Source organism: Pangasianodon hypophthalmus, chromosome 3 (assembly GCF_027358585.1).
Source record: "Pangasianodon hypophthalmus isolate fPanHyp1 chromosome 3, fPanHyp1.pri, whole genome shotgun sequence".
Taxonomy (NCBI): domain Eukaryota; kingdom Metazoa; phylum Chordata; class Actinopteri; order Siluriformes; family Pangasiidae; genus Pangasianodon; species Pangasianodon hypophthalmus.
Genome location: NC_069712.1, coordinates 25,032,116 through 25,049,279, shown reverse-complemented (window position 1 = coordinate 25,049,279; position 17,164 = coordinate 25,032,116). Strand labels below are relative to the sequence as shown.

The 17,164-nt window shown below is 40.0% G+C and overlaps 1 protein-coding gene across 3 annotated transcripts in view; it reads left to right on the top strand.

The window, feature by feature from the left end:
- Positions 1-7,141, top strand: part of herc4 (HECT and RLD domain containing E3 ubiquitin protein ligase 4) — a 73,946-nt gene extending 66,805 nt beyond the window's left edge. For all 3 annotated transcript variants that reach the window (XM_053232723.1, XM_053232724.1, XM_026939265.3), the window contains 2 exons: positions 6,430-6,532; positions 6,738-7,141. In XM_053232723.1, the coding sequence (XP_053088698.1) occupies positions 6,430-6,532; positions 6,738-6,946 (312 nt within the window). In that variant the 3' untranslated portion in view covers positions 6,947-7,141. The remainder of the gene's footprint in view (positions 1-6,429; positions 6,533-6,737) is intronic.
- The last annotated feature ends 10,023 nt before the right edge of the window (positions 7,142-17,164 follow it).

Below are 17,164 nucleotides of genomic sequence, written 5' to 3'. Positions count from 1 at the left end.
TTAAAGGTTCACCTTTTCACATTTTTTTTTCACATTTGAGTTCACCTTTTTTTTCCACATTTGAGCAGTTTTAAATATTTATTAATTTCTAGTGACCTTAGTTTTTATGTCAATGCATGCAGTTTTAAGTTTTTTTTTGTTTTGTTTTTTCTCCACTAAAGATTGTTTTGCAAAATAAATTATAATCAGATAAATTTATGACATTAACTACATAAATTTATGTTGTCAGTATCAATTTCCTCAAAATGTAATTTTTAAAAATATAAATCAGAAACCCTAAAACACATACTTTTTTTTACAATGGTCAACATATTCTCCTCGTTATTCAATCTGTTGTCTTCTTTGTGGTTCGTAGTTTCAGTGTGCTGAACGCAGAACAAACCACTCCAATTTTTGATTGGTTTCAAAAAAGGAAAAGGGGGTGGATTAGTGTGGCTTTACTTTAATTAGTTTTAGAGAATTATTTAACAAATGTTATAAAACCTGCCTGAAGCATCTAGAAATTGTGCCCTACAAGTGCTTAGAAAGAGTCAAATGTGAAAAAGGCGAAATCTCCTTTTAAGCTGTTGGACAGATAGCCTCATATTTGTCTCAAGAATGTTCTGGTATAAAGTGCATCCTTGTCTCAGTGACTGCAAGTTTCTCAGGTTCAAGCCTAAATCATCATCCCTCCACCACCGTGCTTGACAGTTGGTAGGTATTTGTGGTGGTACGCTGTTTGGTTTTTGCATGATGACGAAACATCTCCACTTTGATCTCATCAGTCCAAAGGATATTGTTGCAGAACTTTTGTGGTTTGTTCCGATGCAATTTTGCTAACTTAAGTCATGCCGCCGTATTCTTTTTGGAGAGAATGGGTTTTCCCCAGCCACTCTTCCATGAAAGCCATAATTGTTCAGTCTTTTTCTGATTGTGCTGTCATTAACATAAACATTTAATCTGCTTATTGAGGCCTGTAGGTCACATGATGTAGCTCTTAGGTTTTTTTTTTTACATCTCTGAGCATTAAACGGTCTGACCTTGGACAATTGGCAACTGCCTGGTAGGCTCTCTATTTATAAACAATCCTTGGCATAATGTAGACCAGGGGGTGCTCATTACGTCGATCACATTGATTGCAATTGACCAGTCGATCACAAGACAACCACTGATCAATCTTCTTATTTTTTCAATGTAGAACCCCGGTGTGTGAGTGTGGAGGAAGAGTCAGGACACAGGCAGAATTTTTGCTGAGCTCTATTAATTTTTTTGCTGAGCTCTATTCTTTATTCAGTCTGTGCTTTTCATCACACTTTGAAATACTCAACAAACCCAGAACAACTCAACCGAAACGGAGCTTTCGCTCCGTCAAGTTCATGCTTCGCGGCATGTGGGCGTGTGTGCATGCATGCATGTCTCGCAAGCTCTACCAACTGTATCACACTCTCTCTCTCTGGTTACAGCAGTTACTAAATGCACAAAGAGACATAAATAAGTAGACTGGCAATAATAAGACATAGGTGAGAATCATCACGTGTTACCTGCTGGTTCAACCCGCCTCCTCTCTGTCCACCCCAAAGCTTGACCACGCCCCCCTGTGCTCTTTAAATCTCTCAGAATAATTCCTCAAACTCCAAATTTAGAGTGTACTTGCATGTTTTACATGGTGGATCTTAGCATAATAATAATATGAAAAAGATCTCTTGTCAGTAGTATGAGCACCCCTGATGTAAACAAACAATTGAGTGCTCAAGCACACCAAAACTGCCAGAAGTTCTGCTTTTACAGAGATAGTCACCCTTCTTGATGATGAACTAATCATGTGGATTTCATAAGTAAGACCTTGCTGTTAATTACTCTCTTAATGATTGTGGAAGTAGGAACGGTGTACTTATTTTTCTCCACATGGTTAAATGTTAGTTTACTTTTTGGGGAAAAAATGACTACATATTAAAATTTGTTGTCACCTGAGGTTATTTGTTTATATAACTTGGGGAGGACCACATAAGTGTACTTTCGGTGTACTTTCTTTTTGTCATGACTGTATGTGTGCTAGTGGACAGACAATCTAAATTGCAGGTGCACTAAAGTGGCTTGTGCAGGTAGTGAGCATCCAAGTCAAATCAAATGGCTGTACTGTCATTTCAACCATATACAGCTAGTACAGTACACAGTGAAACGAAACAACGTTCCTCCAGGACCATGGTGCTACATAAAAAAACACAGAACTACATGAGACTACACATTACTGCAAAAAGTGCACATGCAAACGTGTGCGAACAGCACAAGACAGTACAATAAACAGGACAATAGGCACAGTAAGAGACAGTGCAGTGCTGACCAAGTACACAGTTCTACTATGAAAGTGTCAGATGTACCAGGTAGTGAAAAAGAATAACAATATAATAAATTGCTGTGAATGTAAACCTAACTATGACATCGTATTCAGCAGATAAACTTATACCATGTATGGACATACTGTAGTAGTCATTAGGGCAGCAGCCAGGTAGAGAGTATAGTAATGACAAGAATTATATACAATATTGGTGTAAATACAGTAGCAGCAAAAAAAATGCAGATAGTAGATACAGAAATGTGCAAAAATTGCAAAGGGATTGGGATGATGTTCAGTTGAGTATGAGTGTATGTGTGTGTGGGTGTGTGTGTGTTGTCAGTCCAGTCTCTGTGTATTGAGGAGTCCGATGGCTTGGGGGAAGAAACTATTGTAGTCTTGTCGTGAGGGCCCGAAAGCTTCGGTACCTTTTGCCAGATGTCAGGAAGGTGAAGAGTTTGTGTGAGGGGTGTGTAGGGTCATCCACAATGCTGGTGGCTTTGCGGATGCAGCATGTGGTGTGAATGTCTATGATGGAGGGAAGAGAGACCCCGATGATCATCTCAGCTGTCCTCACTGTTCGCTGCGATCTGAGATGGTGCAATTTCCAAACCAGGCAGTTTTGCAGCTGCTCAGGATGCTCTCAATAGTCCCTCTGTAGAATATGGTGATGGGGGGTGGGAGATAGGCTTTCCTCAGCCTTCCCAGAAAGTATAGACACTGCTGGGCTTTCTTGGTTATGGAGCTGGTGTTGAGGGAGGTTCTCCGACCGGTGAACACCAAGGAATTTTGTGATCTTGATAATCTCTACAGAGGAGCTATTGATGTTCAGTGGAGAGTGTTGCTCCGTGCTCTCCTGAAGTCAACAAACATCTCTTTTAGTTTTGTCCACATTCAGAGTCAGGTTGTTGGCTCTGCACCAGTCTGTTAGCTGCTGCACCTCCTCGCTGTATGCTGAGTCATCGTTTTTGCTGATGAGACCCACCACGGTTGTGTCTTCCGTGAACTTGATGTGATTCAAGCTGTGCGTTGCTGCACAGTCATGAGTCAGCAGAGTGAACAGCATTGGACTGAGCACGCAACCTTGGGGGACCCCAGTGCTCAATGTGGTGGTGTTGGAGATGCTGCTCTCGATCTGAGGTCTCCTAGTCAGGAAGTCCAGGATTCAGTTGCAGAGGGAGGTGTTCAGGCCCAGCAAGTTCAGCTTTCCAAAAAGGTGCTTGTGTTGAACACTGAAGTCTGTGAACAGCATTCGAACATATGTGTCCTTTTTGTCCAGGTGGGTGAGGTCCAGATGGAGGGTGGTGGTGATGGTGTCATCTGTTGAGCGTTTGGGATGATACGCAAATTGCAGGGGGTCCAGTGAGAGGGCAGCAGGGTCTTGATGTGCCTCATGACATGACTTGATGAGCCTTTCGAAGTACTTCATGATGATGGGTGTGAGTGCAACTGGATAGTAGTCGTTGAGGCAGGAGACTGAAGACTTCTTTGGCACAGGGACGATGGTGGTGGCCTTGAGCACTCTGCCAGGAATGTTTTCTGGTCCAGCAGCTTTCCGTGGGTTGACTCCATTTTTCCTCACATCGGCCATGGTTAGACACAGGACCTGTTTGTATGGAGGAGGGGTGGTCTTCCCAGTCATGTAATTCTGAGCCTCAAACCAAGCGTAGAAGTTGTTCAGCGCATCTGAAAGGGAGGCATCACGGTTACATTCAGGTGATGTTGTCCTGTAGTTGGTGATGCCCTGCCACATGCACTGCTCTACTTGAAGTGGCTGTGGATTCTCTGGGTATATGCATGCTTTGCTTCTCTGATGGCCCAGGACAGTTTGGCCCTCGCTGTTCTTAGGCTGCCTTGTCACCTGCTCTGAAGGCGGAGTCTCGGGTCCTCAGCAGCGCACTCACCTCTGTGGTCATCCACGGCTTCTGGAGGCAGTGACATAACCACCGTGAGCCTTACTGCACAGAGCTGCATTTCTGTCATCAGAAACTAGGCGAGCCTGTCTAGCTGAATGGTTCGCTGGGCTCGCACCCTGACCAACTTGATGTTGGTGTCCTGCAGGGAGTGAAGTGGTGTTCTGGTAATACATTCTGTTGAATGTACCACTCTCTGCAGAACATTGGGTCTTGGATGGAGTAGTTGCCATACCAGGTAGTGATGTTACCTGTCAAAATACTCTCAACAGCACAGGTATAGAATGACCTTAGAGTGTGAGCAAAGTCCATGAACTTCCTGAGTTGTCTGTGTTGGTAAAGTCATTGTCTTCCTTTCTTTTTTGTGTTGTGGATGTGGAGTGACCAGGAGAGGTATTCGGTGATGTGCACACCAAGGTTTGAAGGTTTTATTTGAAGATAGTCACCTTTGACTGGAGTCCCAGTGAAAATTAGAGGGGTGTAGTTTCCTGTTTGCTGCCTTCTGCCATCTCCTTGGTCTTTATTGGCCAGGCATGAGTGGGCTAGGTCATCCACCTGCTTCAAGTAGGCCTGCTAATCACTGCTCATGGTCAGACCAATCACCACTGTTTCATTAGTGAATTGTATGATACACTTGCAATTGTTGGTGGCCACACAGTCATGGGTGTAGATACAGAAAACAGCAGTGGGCTCAGGACACAGACTTGGGGTGTGCCGATATGAAGGAGAGTGTACTGTATGTATGTATAGCCATGCACCTTAACCACCTGCAGCCAGCTGGTGAGGAAGTTGTGAACCCATTTGCAGAACAAGTTACAGACCCCAAAGGATCTCATCTTCATGACCAGGATGGGGGGAACAGTCTGACATAGTTACCCCCCTCCCTTGTCTAGGTGGGATAAGGTGGAATGCAGCAGGTGGGAGATGGCAATGTCTGAACTTCTTTTGGGTCTTTAGGTGAACTGGCGAGCTTCACTAGCCTATTGAATCACTTCATCACCACAGTGACTTCATCATGCTAGTGACAGGATGGTTCCTGAACGACCTTGTCGCTGAATCCAGGTTTCCTGCCTAAGGATAGGTATCCAGTTTGTGAATCAGGCCTCACTATATTCAATGAAGGTCAATCTGTAGAACATTCCCTTCTGTGTCCATTATGCAACCTATGGTACTATTTGAGTGGCTTTTCATTCATCAGACCATTTATTCACTTGTCACAGTACCAAGACACACACACCTGTTAAACACCACCCCTGGAAATTGGTGGGGTAAAATGGAACAGTAGTTATGTATATAACCATTATTCCATGAACACTGGAAAACCAGCTCACTCTCGGCTGACTCACTGCAAATTTAGGATGCAGAGATAGGTGTTTTATAGCAAATACTTTGTCACATAGTCACTATATGACTTGGCAGTACAGTTGTCTGCTTTGTTTGTCTGCTTCATAGAACAGATACAGCGGATATAAAAAGTCTACACACCCCTGATAAAATGGCAGATTTTTGCTATTTTAAAAAAATGAAACTAAGTTATACCATGTTGCAACCTTTTTCACCTTTATTGTGAAATTGCAACAAAAAAAATCAAGTGACAAACAACCAGAGATGTTTTAGGGGGGAAAAAAAGCCTCTCCAAACCCAGCTAAAAAAAACATCCCATGTCCCAAAACAATGTGGAATAAAGTGTTATAAATAACTAAAGTAAACTAAATAATAAATAACTAAAGGTAGAAAAGGTTCTGACATGATTTATCTTACTTAAATTTTTTTTTTCTACATCACAAAAACCTGCCATTTTAACAGGTCTGTGTGTGTGTATACTTTTTATATCCACTGTATATGATTAACAAGCATTCCCTCACCAGCCAATCTCTCTTCTGAGGCTAAGAAGAAAAAAATGCTGCTTGTTACTTAAGAAACCACAAAACACAAAGTCCTCTGTCCTCAAGACTCCACCCCCACCCCTGCAGAAAGCTTAAAGGAACAGCTCTACCTAATTGCTGACACTGACTGAAGTCTTCTTTCTTAAATGTTAAATAAACATATCCTTACATAAAGCTTTATATGTTTTTGTTATTAAATAACAACAAACTTCTGACCAGTCAGATTTAAGAATTCAACAGTGGTATGGGGTAATATCTGAAAGAACAATGCAATAAATGACAAATTTTCCTGTGCAAAAATTGTTTTGATCTCTCGTAGAACACAAAGTACAAGGGAGAATACTGGCCTGAGCACCCCACTATCAAATTCTTCTGGGAAGTTTTCCATGAGTTACCTCTGGAAAAGAAGAAACAGTTCCTGCGTACGTAAGAAAAAACTTTCTTATATGTTCCTTGAGGAAAAAAATTCATTCATCTTCAGTCACCGCTATATTTTGGCCAGGGTAGCGGTGCATCTGGAACACTGGGCATGGGGCAGGAATATATAAGTTATAATTGCACTGTGTATTAAGAATTTGTTGTTATTGTATTTACTCTTTATTTTCCCTTATTTGGTTCGATTTGCAGTGTTTCTCACAGGGAGTGATCGAATCCCCATCCTGGGCATGAAGAGTCTTGTCTTGGTCATTCAACCAACGGGAGGCGGAGAGAACTATCTTCCTGTTGCTCACACTTGCTTCAATCTTTTAGATTTGCCTAAGTATACAAGCCAAGAAACCCTCAAAGAGAAGCTTCTACAAGCCATTGAACACAATCAGGGCTTCAATCTGGCATGAAAGTATACAGAGACACGGGATTTGTTTCTAGACCACAGACTTTTTGAGCCACCAATTAAAAATACTTTAAAATGAGAGGTAAATACTCAAGGGAGTTTAATACAAGACTATAATCTCATTAGTTTGCACTACTGACAGACATGCATTAATGTTTTACTATACTTAGCAATTAAAGATTTGATGACACCTCATACACATTTGATTCTTGTCCTGTTCTTTGGAAACACCTGCCAAATATGAGATTGCTTTGTTTTGGGTTTTTAAGAGTGCTACTGGATTTTATTGAGCTCTAAATATCTGTCCATTGTTCAATATTGGTTTCTTTTTACATGATAAAATTTGATGTGATTTGATGGATAAGTGATGTGTATGATATTCAGGCTTTATATAGAGCTGTTAAATGTGTCTAAAATGAGAATAATGATCATGATCAACTGATAAACAAGTCATATGATGTTTGTTTTGGACATCTTATGGGATGTTTTGCTACTCTGTGTGTGTATGTGTGTGTCTGAGAGAGAGACACACACACACACGATACAGAGAGAAACAGTGGCTTATTGAGATGGTCTTTCCTTTGATGCAATTTTTTTTTTGTGACGAATGTTTCAGATAATCAAAAGTTGAGTGAATAACAACATACACTGATTATAGTAATCATCAAAGAACAAACTGACAAACTTATCAAAATATCCTCCTAATGCATATAAGATGGCAATTTTCAGTTTGGCTAAATTTTGCTGCATAAGGTAAAATTACTCCGTAATATTACTTTCAATATTACTAATTTTATTATTAGTATTTATTATGAAATCATAATTATTATATAATTATATCTCCCCCATAGCTGATAATTGGAAGGTTCTGAATGTTAAAATGCAAGTGGCAGACCTACTGGCCACAGAATCAATGCATTGCGGAAGATATGTAATGGCACAGTGGGGAGGTGCTGTTTCCTTCTTTACATTTAAATTTTATCTTTCTACCATGTTGTCTGTTTTTAATCATTTTAGCTTTAAGCATAGGTTCAATAGGTGTTCATCCATGCCAAAAAATTTCAGTACTGAAAACTGTCAGTTAAGGACAAAATGGACCAACAGTTACTAGCTCACCTAGCTAGTACACAAGTCCACATAGACATGAAATGTTAAAAGCTCCCCAATACCTCTGATAGGCAATGAATATACTCTCATTAGAATATCATTGATTTGAGTGAGTTTTAATTTTACAGCCCCTGGCATCACAGTTTCAAGTGTTAAAAAACTTGAAAATCTGATACTAAAGATCAGTCACTAAACAAGCAATTACCAACTGTAAATTCAAGAAATGTGTATCCATAACTACAATTATTTATAAGCAAAAGCTACAAAATGTCCCATTTACATATGGGCATATCAGATCACATACTTATTGACAGCTGTGTCATTATGGCATAGTACTAATGCTAGAAAAGCATTTAGGAATATCAGAGCATAGCTTCTGGGTGGTATGGTGGTGCAGTGGGTAGTGTTGCCGCCTCACAGATTCAGGATCCTAGGTCATGAGCTGGGGTTACTGTTTGTGTGGAGTTTCTGTACACGTTCTCCCTGTATCCACGTGGGTTTCCGTCATGTTCCTACCACATCCCAAAAAACTGGGATAGGCTCTGGATCCACTGCGACCCTGACCAGGATAAAGCAGTTACTGAAAGTGAGTGAGTGAGTGAGAGTGGAACTTCCACGATACTTTTATGTTCACACAAGTTGTGAGTCATTGCATGGTGTGCTGGTGTGTTTTGTACATAATTTCTAGGAGCACCACCTATGAAGAATATGTCAAAATAAGGTTTGTGTGCACTCCACTGTTATTTTCCCCTTCTAGCTAGTTTAAAAAGCTACACTGATCAGCAGAGCATGGCATCACAACGTGCAGAAGCAGTGCGTATTATCACATCTGGTTTAATAAAATATATTAAAATACACTTTACTGTGCTCTCTCTTTTTTCCCCATTTTTCTCCCAAATTTAGTCAGCTGCCAATTCCCACCCATCAGCCAGCTCTTCCCTTTCATATGACAGCTAGCAACTGGGGAGGGTGAAGGCTAGCACATACATCTTCCATGAAGCCAGCCAACCACATCTTTTCAAACTGCTGCTCATGCTGCCTCACAGGGGTAGTATAACACAAAAAGACAGGATTAAGGAAAGCTCTATTTGCCATCCTCATCATGATTAAAACTTGCAATCTCTGGACAATAGGGTGTTGTGCCCTATTGTGCTCTCATTTAACTGCCACACAGCTCTGAGTGGCTTAATAAGCATTTAACATCATGAGATTTGCTGGCTAGATTAAATCAACCTTGTCATATGTATCTGTTTATAACGTCGAGAGATTTTATTGCACAGACATGAGAAACATTGCCAGAAACTTTTCAATGTATCCATATGGAAGTGAAAATTTTAATTAGTAAAAAAAATTAGCTTCATCATTTAAGTATATGAAGATCTCAGTTGTAGTGCTGCAACTCTGTGAGATAAACTTATGATATAACTGTGTCATATTAACTACACTAATTTCATGCATAAAAAAAACCTTCAACTGGATGCAGTTTTACTCATACTCAGGTTCAAAGATGCTGAGCAAGCATGAAAGAAGTCACTTTTGTTTCTGTAGCAGATAGCTAATTCTGATTAGTCGTTAAGTAGACCTGATATCACCTCTACCCAACTCAAACGGCCAAAAGAAATTGCTTAACTGAATAAACAACGTTATTCTTTTCATTGTAGTCACTGGTAAAGTCTCCACAAAAGCTCTCACTAATAGTAAGAAGCTAATGATGAAAATGAGTTGACAGGGACAAAGGCATGCCTGGTGCTGTCAAAATATAGAATTTTCCTATTATTCTGTTCTAACCAATTGCGTTGCTTGAGCAAAGGCTTAACAGATAGCATACTCCAGAAAACAAGTCAAGAAAGCAGTCTTGGTAACTTTAGTGACTTTACTGGTGATTATTCTTTTAATGATCTATAATAAAAGGGAAAAAATATATAAATGAACATTGCATTCACATTTCCAACATGATCAGTTTAACCAGCTTAACATTACAGTTTCTTATGGACATAGTTCCTCTTTATACATGACTTAAGTAATATACGTATGAGGAAATTCTATTAAATGAGACATAAATTTGTATTGAATATCAGCAAAATTATCAAATTTGTTCTACCGCTAGCATAGCATGTTTGCCACGAAGAATAAGTGTGCATACAACAAAAACACAGCAATAATCTCAATCTAATAAACCCTTGTACATAGAATCACTGTTTAGTAAAAATACAGCACTTACGGACATATATTTCCAAGGTTTCAACACTTAAATCAACCGCCAAAAGAAACTGCAAGTACGTTGCTCTAGACTGTGTACACTGAGAGAAACCGGAAGTAAACTGAACCGTATACAGTATATAGAGCAGTACCTTAAATGCCCAGTAGGTGGGACAAAACACAAAGGGTATATGCAACAGCACACTCCCCACCTGGTATAATGACTTTTTACCGCTATTGAACCTTCTGTGACTTCCCAGGCAGGAGTAATACCACCTCTGAGATGGGCCTCAGATGTACCTTCGCAGATCCTTCTTTAATTATCTTTACTTCTACCTTCCTCACTCTATCATTACTGCTAGGTATGGTTTTCGCAATAAGCCCAGTCGGCCACTCATTGCGTTTCACATTAGAGTCCTTAAGCAAGACGACATCTCCTTCTTGAAGGTTTCGTTTTTCCTCCGTCCGCTTTCTCCATACTTGGAATGTTGCAAGATAGTCTCTCCTCCATGCCTTCCAGAAAGCATCAGCCAGACATTGAACCTGTCTCCATTCTTTCTTGTAGAGGTCCTTCATGTCAAAGTCTCCAAGAGGTGCTGGTACAGTACTAGCCTTTTGTGTGAGAAGCATTGAAGGAGACAGAACTTCCAGTGTGTCAGGATCAGAAGAAATAGGAACTAAAGGTCTAGCATTCATTATTGCCATGACTTCAGACATGAGAGTAGTCAAGACTTTTTAGCAGCAGTGCATCAAGAATGCGTCATGCCGTTTTGATCATCCTTTCCCAAGCTCCTCCCATATGGGAAGAGTGGGGAGCATTAAATGACCATGTACAACCTTGCTCCTGCAAGTACCCCTTGAGCTCTGGATCATCAGTATTGATGTTCAGTTCTCGACAGGCACCAATGAAATTTGTTCCTCTGTTGGATCTAAAGTGTTTAACCGGCCCACGAACTGCCAAGAACCGTCTGAGGGCATTAATGAAGCTGGAAGTTGACATGGACTCGATGATCTCCAGATGGACAGCCCTTGTACTTAAGCAAGAGAAAATAACAACCCATCTTTTGCTGTCGACACTTCCCCCTCTGGTACGGCGTGACGTTATGCTCCATGGCCCAAACACATCTAGGCTTACGTGAGTGAATGGTGGATCTACTGTCACTCTATCCATGGGTAGGTCTGACATTCTTTGTTCTTCGAGTCTTCCTCTTAACTTCCTGCAAGTAACACACTGATGAATCACACTGTTAATTAGCTTTGTTCCTTTTACAATCCAGAGACTTGCTGATCATAGAGCTGGGTTTTCCCATCAAGTGACCTAACAATGAAATTGTCCGCTCTTCTTCCCATTGCCTTTGCTGTTCCTGCACATGTGCGTAAAATATAGGGGTACGAATCTCCATTGATACCAAACAGCTTAAAAAAGGCAGACTTTGCTAAGGACCGGTTACTTTGGTTATCCAGAACTACATACATTCTCTCAGCCTTTCCAGGACAATCAGATGGAAAAATGTCAACCAAACACATTTTTGAGCATGATTCAGGTCTGGGAGCTTTACCACAGATTTCTGTGCACTTAGAGGTAACTTCAGATGATATGTCTCCTTCGGGCTCCCTGCCTTGCTCTTGCTCTGTTGCTGGAACTCCCTCTGCCCATGGAGCAGGCCCTGGGTGCATTGCAGAAACATGGCGATCACTGTTACACTCTCTACATTTAACAGCTGCCCCACATTCTTTTGCTATGTGTTTAGTGGAACCGCAACACCTGAAGCAGATAGACAGATCTTTGAGGTATGTTTTTCTTTCATCCAGGGGTTTTACTCTAAATCCACGGCATTTTGACAATGGATGTGGCTTGTTGTGAATTGGACATTGCTTATTAGGATCCAGAATCTTCTGTTCAGGGAGTTGCTTGGTTTTGGAACTCGGAACGGTGGCTAGCACTTCAGTTTTCCTCACTGACAGGTATTTTGTTGCTGAGCCGTGAAAATTTCTCCTGTTTAGGATGACTCTGCATAGACAAAGAAAAACTGGGATCATTTCTTATTCTTGCTTGGTCGCAAACAAATTGCACAAAGAAGCCAAATGTTGGGAAAGAGACATGATGATCCTCTTTATACTTAGCTCCATGAGTGATCCATCTTTCTTGCAGGTTAAAGGGAAGTTTTTCGATGATGGGATTGACTCCCCTTGCTGTGTCAAGAATTGCTAACCCAGGTAAATGTCTACCTGACTTTTGCTGATTCCAATTCCAAAAGCATGTCTCCTAGCTCCCTGAGTCTCTGTCCATCTCTGTTTGAAATCCTTGGAAACTCTTCCAGTTTTCTTAACAGTGCATTCTCAATTACTTCTGGGCTCCCGTAACACTCTTCAAAACGCTGCCAAAGCATATGGACACCTGCTATAGGATAGTGCGCATGAACAGATCTAATGCGTTTGGTTTGCATGGCTGACTCTGGCCCATTTTGTGAGAAGATCAAGCTCTTCTCTGGCTGTTAAACCAAGGTCCTTTGTAACATCTTGAAAAGAGGATTTCCAGGCCCAGTAGTTCTCAGGACAATCATCGAACTTCATGAGACCAGAACTTACCATCTCTTTTCTCACCATGTAGTTAGCTAAATCAGATGTGTATGGCAAATTAACCATGGGAGCTCTAATGCTGGGCATAGGAGATATTTGGAAAGCAGAGCGATATCCATGAACTTTATCTTTCTGGTTATCCATTGTCTCCTGTTTGATTTTTAACTCCTCCATCCCATATGATGGGTACTCACGAGAAGTTACTGTAGCCTCATACTGAAGGGGTCCAGCACTCCTAAAGGATGACTGTGGAATCGGAATATCAACAAACTGCTGCTGATGTTGTTCAGTTGCATGCTTCTCAACATACTCCTTGGTACACTGGGTTCGAACTGAGTGTGTCTCACTGACCAAATCGTCTATATTTCCCTCCTCAATGTCAGCTGCTGCCTCATAAATCACTGCTTCGGCAGATGCTGCAGTTGCTTCTTTTTGAGACTGTAGCACAAATAGATCTGCTTCCACCTCTGCTTTTTTCCTCAACATAGCTGCCTCTCTTTCTGCATAAGATGCTTTAGCTCTCGCTGCTTCTGCTTTTGCTCTCGCCCGAGTCGCTGCCACACTGGCTGAGGACCTACTAGATCTTCGAGATGACTTTGAGCTAGAAGCTTGTGATCTAATTTCAAAGGCTTACTCCATACTTTACTGACTTCTGAAGAGCTGTACGGTGCAACGTAACAATGGCAGGGTGATTCTGTTGTTTTTACCCGCTGTGTCAATGTCCTTTTACTATTCTGTTCTAACCAATTGCGTTGCTTGAGCAAAGGCTTAACAGATAGCGTACTCCAGAAAACAACTCCAGAAAGCAGTTTTGGTAACTTTAGTGACTTCACTGGTGATTATTCTTTTAATGATCTTTTTTGTAAAACTACAATAAAAGGGAAAAAATATATAAATGAACATTACATTCACATTTCCAACATGATCAGTTTAATCAGCTTAACATTACAGTTTCTTATGGACATAGTTCCTCTTTATACATGACTTAAGTAATGTACGTATGAGGAAATTCTATTAAACGAGACATAAATTTGTATTGAATATCAGCAAAATTATCATATTTGTTCTACCGCTAGCATAGCATGTTTGCCACGAAGAATAAGTGTGCATACAACAAAAACACAGCAATAATCTCAATCTAATAAACCCTTGTACATAGAATCATTGTTTAGTAAAAATACAGCACTTACGGACATATATTTCCAAGGTTTCAACGCTTAAATCAACCGCCAAAAGAAACTGCAAGTACGTTGCTCTAGACTGCGTACACTGAGAGAAACCGGAAGTAAACTGAACCGTATACAGTATTTATATAGTGCAGTACCTTAAATGCCCAGTAGGTGGGTCAAAAACACAAAGGGTATATGCAACAGCACACCTATCATGAAGTGGAAAGTGAAGGAGTGAACAACAAGATGAAGAAAAGGAAGCAGGAGAGGTAAAAGTGGTGAAATGAAGTCTAAATTATAGCTGACAACTGTAAGCCAAAAAGTAGGGTGAATTAAGATACACTATATGGCCAAATGTTTGTGGACACTTTTTTGTTTAACATCCCACTCGAGATTTAGTCCCCCGTTTGCCCCACTCTTCTGGGGATGCTTTCCATTAGATTTTGGCACGTGGCTGTGGGGATTTGTGACCATTCAGCCATAAGGGCATTAGTTAGGTCAGGCATTCAGTCAGTGTTCCAATTCATCCCAAAAGTCTTCAGTGGGGTTGAGGTCAGGGCTCTGTGGAGGCCACTTGAGTTCTTCCACACTAACCGTAGCAAATCATGTCTTTCTGGATCTTGCTTTGTGTAACGGGGCCTGCTGGAACAGGTTTGGGCCCCTTAGTTCCAGTAAAGGGGAATTCTTAATGCTACAACATACAAATACATTCTAGACAATTGTGGGCCTCCACCTTTGTGACAACAGTTTGAGGAAGACCCTCATATTGGTGTGAAGGTCAGGTGTCCACAAACTTTAGGCTGTGTAGTGCATATTGTGACAGTTTTTGTATTTTCACCTTGTCTTAGCTTTCTTGCCATAATAAAACAAACCACATGTTTATCTACACGTGAAGGAAAAATGTTTCTATGATATAAAGATGCATGGCTTACTCTCTTGTCAAAACTGACAAACTCATTTTAATGACAAGTTTGGTAATTTTCATTGGTTGAAGCCTTTACTTTCATCCTCAGTGACATGTTTAAACATTATTTATTTGTACCATACTTATTCATGTCATTTATCAATTGCATTTCAAAAACCAAAACTGAATTCAACATATTCTAATATTGCATGAACATATTAGACTAAGTAAGATTGACTTAGATGTTGGCCTAGGTAACATTCTACAATTCATTTCTTACAGCAGTAACAACAATAACAGGGTTTAGAAAACCTTTAATGTTTTCCAAATACATAAATAACCTTGTCTGAAATTTACTATGAACAGATTAAATATAAATCACAATAGAACCCACAACTAAAAGGTAACAGTTTATAATTTATTTTTTGCAGTAGCCGCATAACACTGGTTTATAATAATAATAATAATAATAATAATAATAATAATCTACATTCATTTTTAAATTTAATAACACATTTTACACAATAACACTTCTTTCAGTTTTTGTTTGTTTTGGTTTTGACTTGGCCAGTCTAAAACCTTCTACTTTTCCCCCTGATGAAGTCCTTTGTTGTGATGGCAGTGTGTTTTAGGTCATTGTCTTGCAATTACATTGGATGCAAATTGGCAGACAGAATGTTTTTGTAGGCTTATGAATTCATTCTACTGCTACCATGCTACCATCATGAGCTACATCAATAAAGATTATTCCAGAAGCTGTCATGCAAGCCCAAGCCATAACACTACCGCCACCATGCTTGACCGATGAACTCATATGTTTTGGATCATGAGTAGATTCTTTCTTTCTCCACACTTTGGCCTTTCCATCACTTTGGTAGAGGTTAATCATGGTTCCAGAACTTTTGAGGCTTATCTCTGTATTTCTTTGTGAATTCCAGTCTGGCCTTCAGATTCTTACTGCTGATGAGTGGTTTGCATCTTGCGGTATGGCCTCTAAATTTCTGCTCTTGAAGTCTTCCTCGAACAGTGGATTGTGATACCTTCATCCCTGCCCTGTGGACGTTGGTGATGTCACTGACTGTTTTTTTTTTTTTTTTTTTTTTCCTTCACAGCTCTCACAATGTTTGTGATCAACTGCTGTTTTTTTCCTTGGCTGACCTGTTCGATGACTGGTTGTTAGTACATCAGTGGTTTTTTCTTTTTCAGGACATTGCAAATTGTTGTATTGGCTATGCCCAATGCTTGTGCAATGGATCTGATTGATTTTCCCTCTTTTCTCAGCTTGAAAATGGCTTGCTTTTCTCTCATAGACAGCTGTCTGGCCTTCATTTTGGTTTATCCTTTTTAACAACAACAATCTTCAAAGGTGAAACCCAGGGCTCTGACCAAGAGTAGATATTCTGAGCTATTGTTTAATTTTTAAACAATCAGTCTAGCAGGGCACAGGGCACAACAAGAAACACTTGTCAGTCACATGTTCAAATAGTTTTGGAAAATTGGTGGGTCTAAACTGATCTATCATCTTATATTCATCTTTTGATCTCAAACTCAAATTAACTTACTTTCACTTATCTGGTCAAAAAATAAATGCTGCTACGTTACACAGTCACAATTTTCCTGATGACTCAGTATACCTGAATTCAGTCTAATGTAGCACTAGCTAAAATTCATTTTGGCAAGCATTAAAATTGTCTTTTAAATCAAATTTTATGTACAGGATGATGGTAAAATATAAAATGTGCTGTTTTTATTTTTAGTGGTCTAATGAGCTGTAAAGACATATACAGTCTAAACAACAAGAAGACCAAAACCAGAATGTAACACTATGTACGTTATCCTTAATGGCTACTACTAGCGTACAGATCAAGTAAAATATTAATTATTGCTTTTAATTACAGTGCATGTGTATTTATACGGTTTGGGGAATATCTTAAATGTTGCTGTTACCGTACTGACTCTTTCACTTCATGAGCAAGTTTACGTTCTGTAAAATGCTTTTTTCTGACTATTTACTGATTTTTTCTGACCTTTGTGGGAAAAAAAAAAACTCGAAGGTTTTCCCTGACTCTCATATGAATTTTCATCATCCGTCCGATGTTAATGATGTATATAGGATAACTGACACTAAATTACTGATCCCGCCTACATAATAAGATAACAAAAATAATAATATTCCGGGAAGAACAAGTCTATTTTTATTAGCCAAGGACATCATTGTGCGTATACCCTTGCCCAAAAACGAAGCTCCTCCTACTCAGGGAGA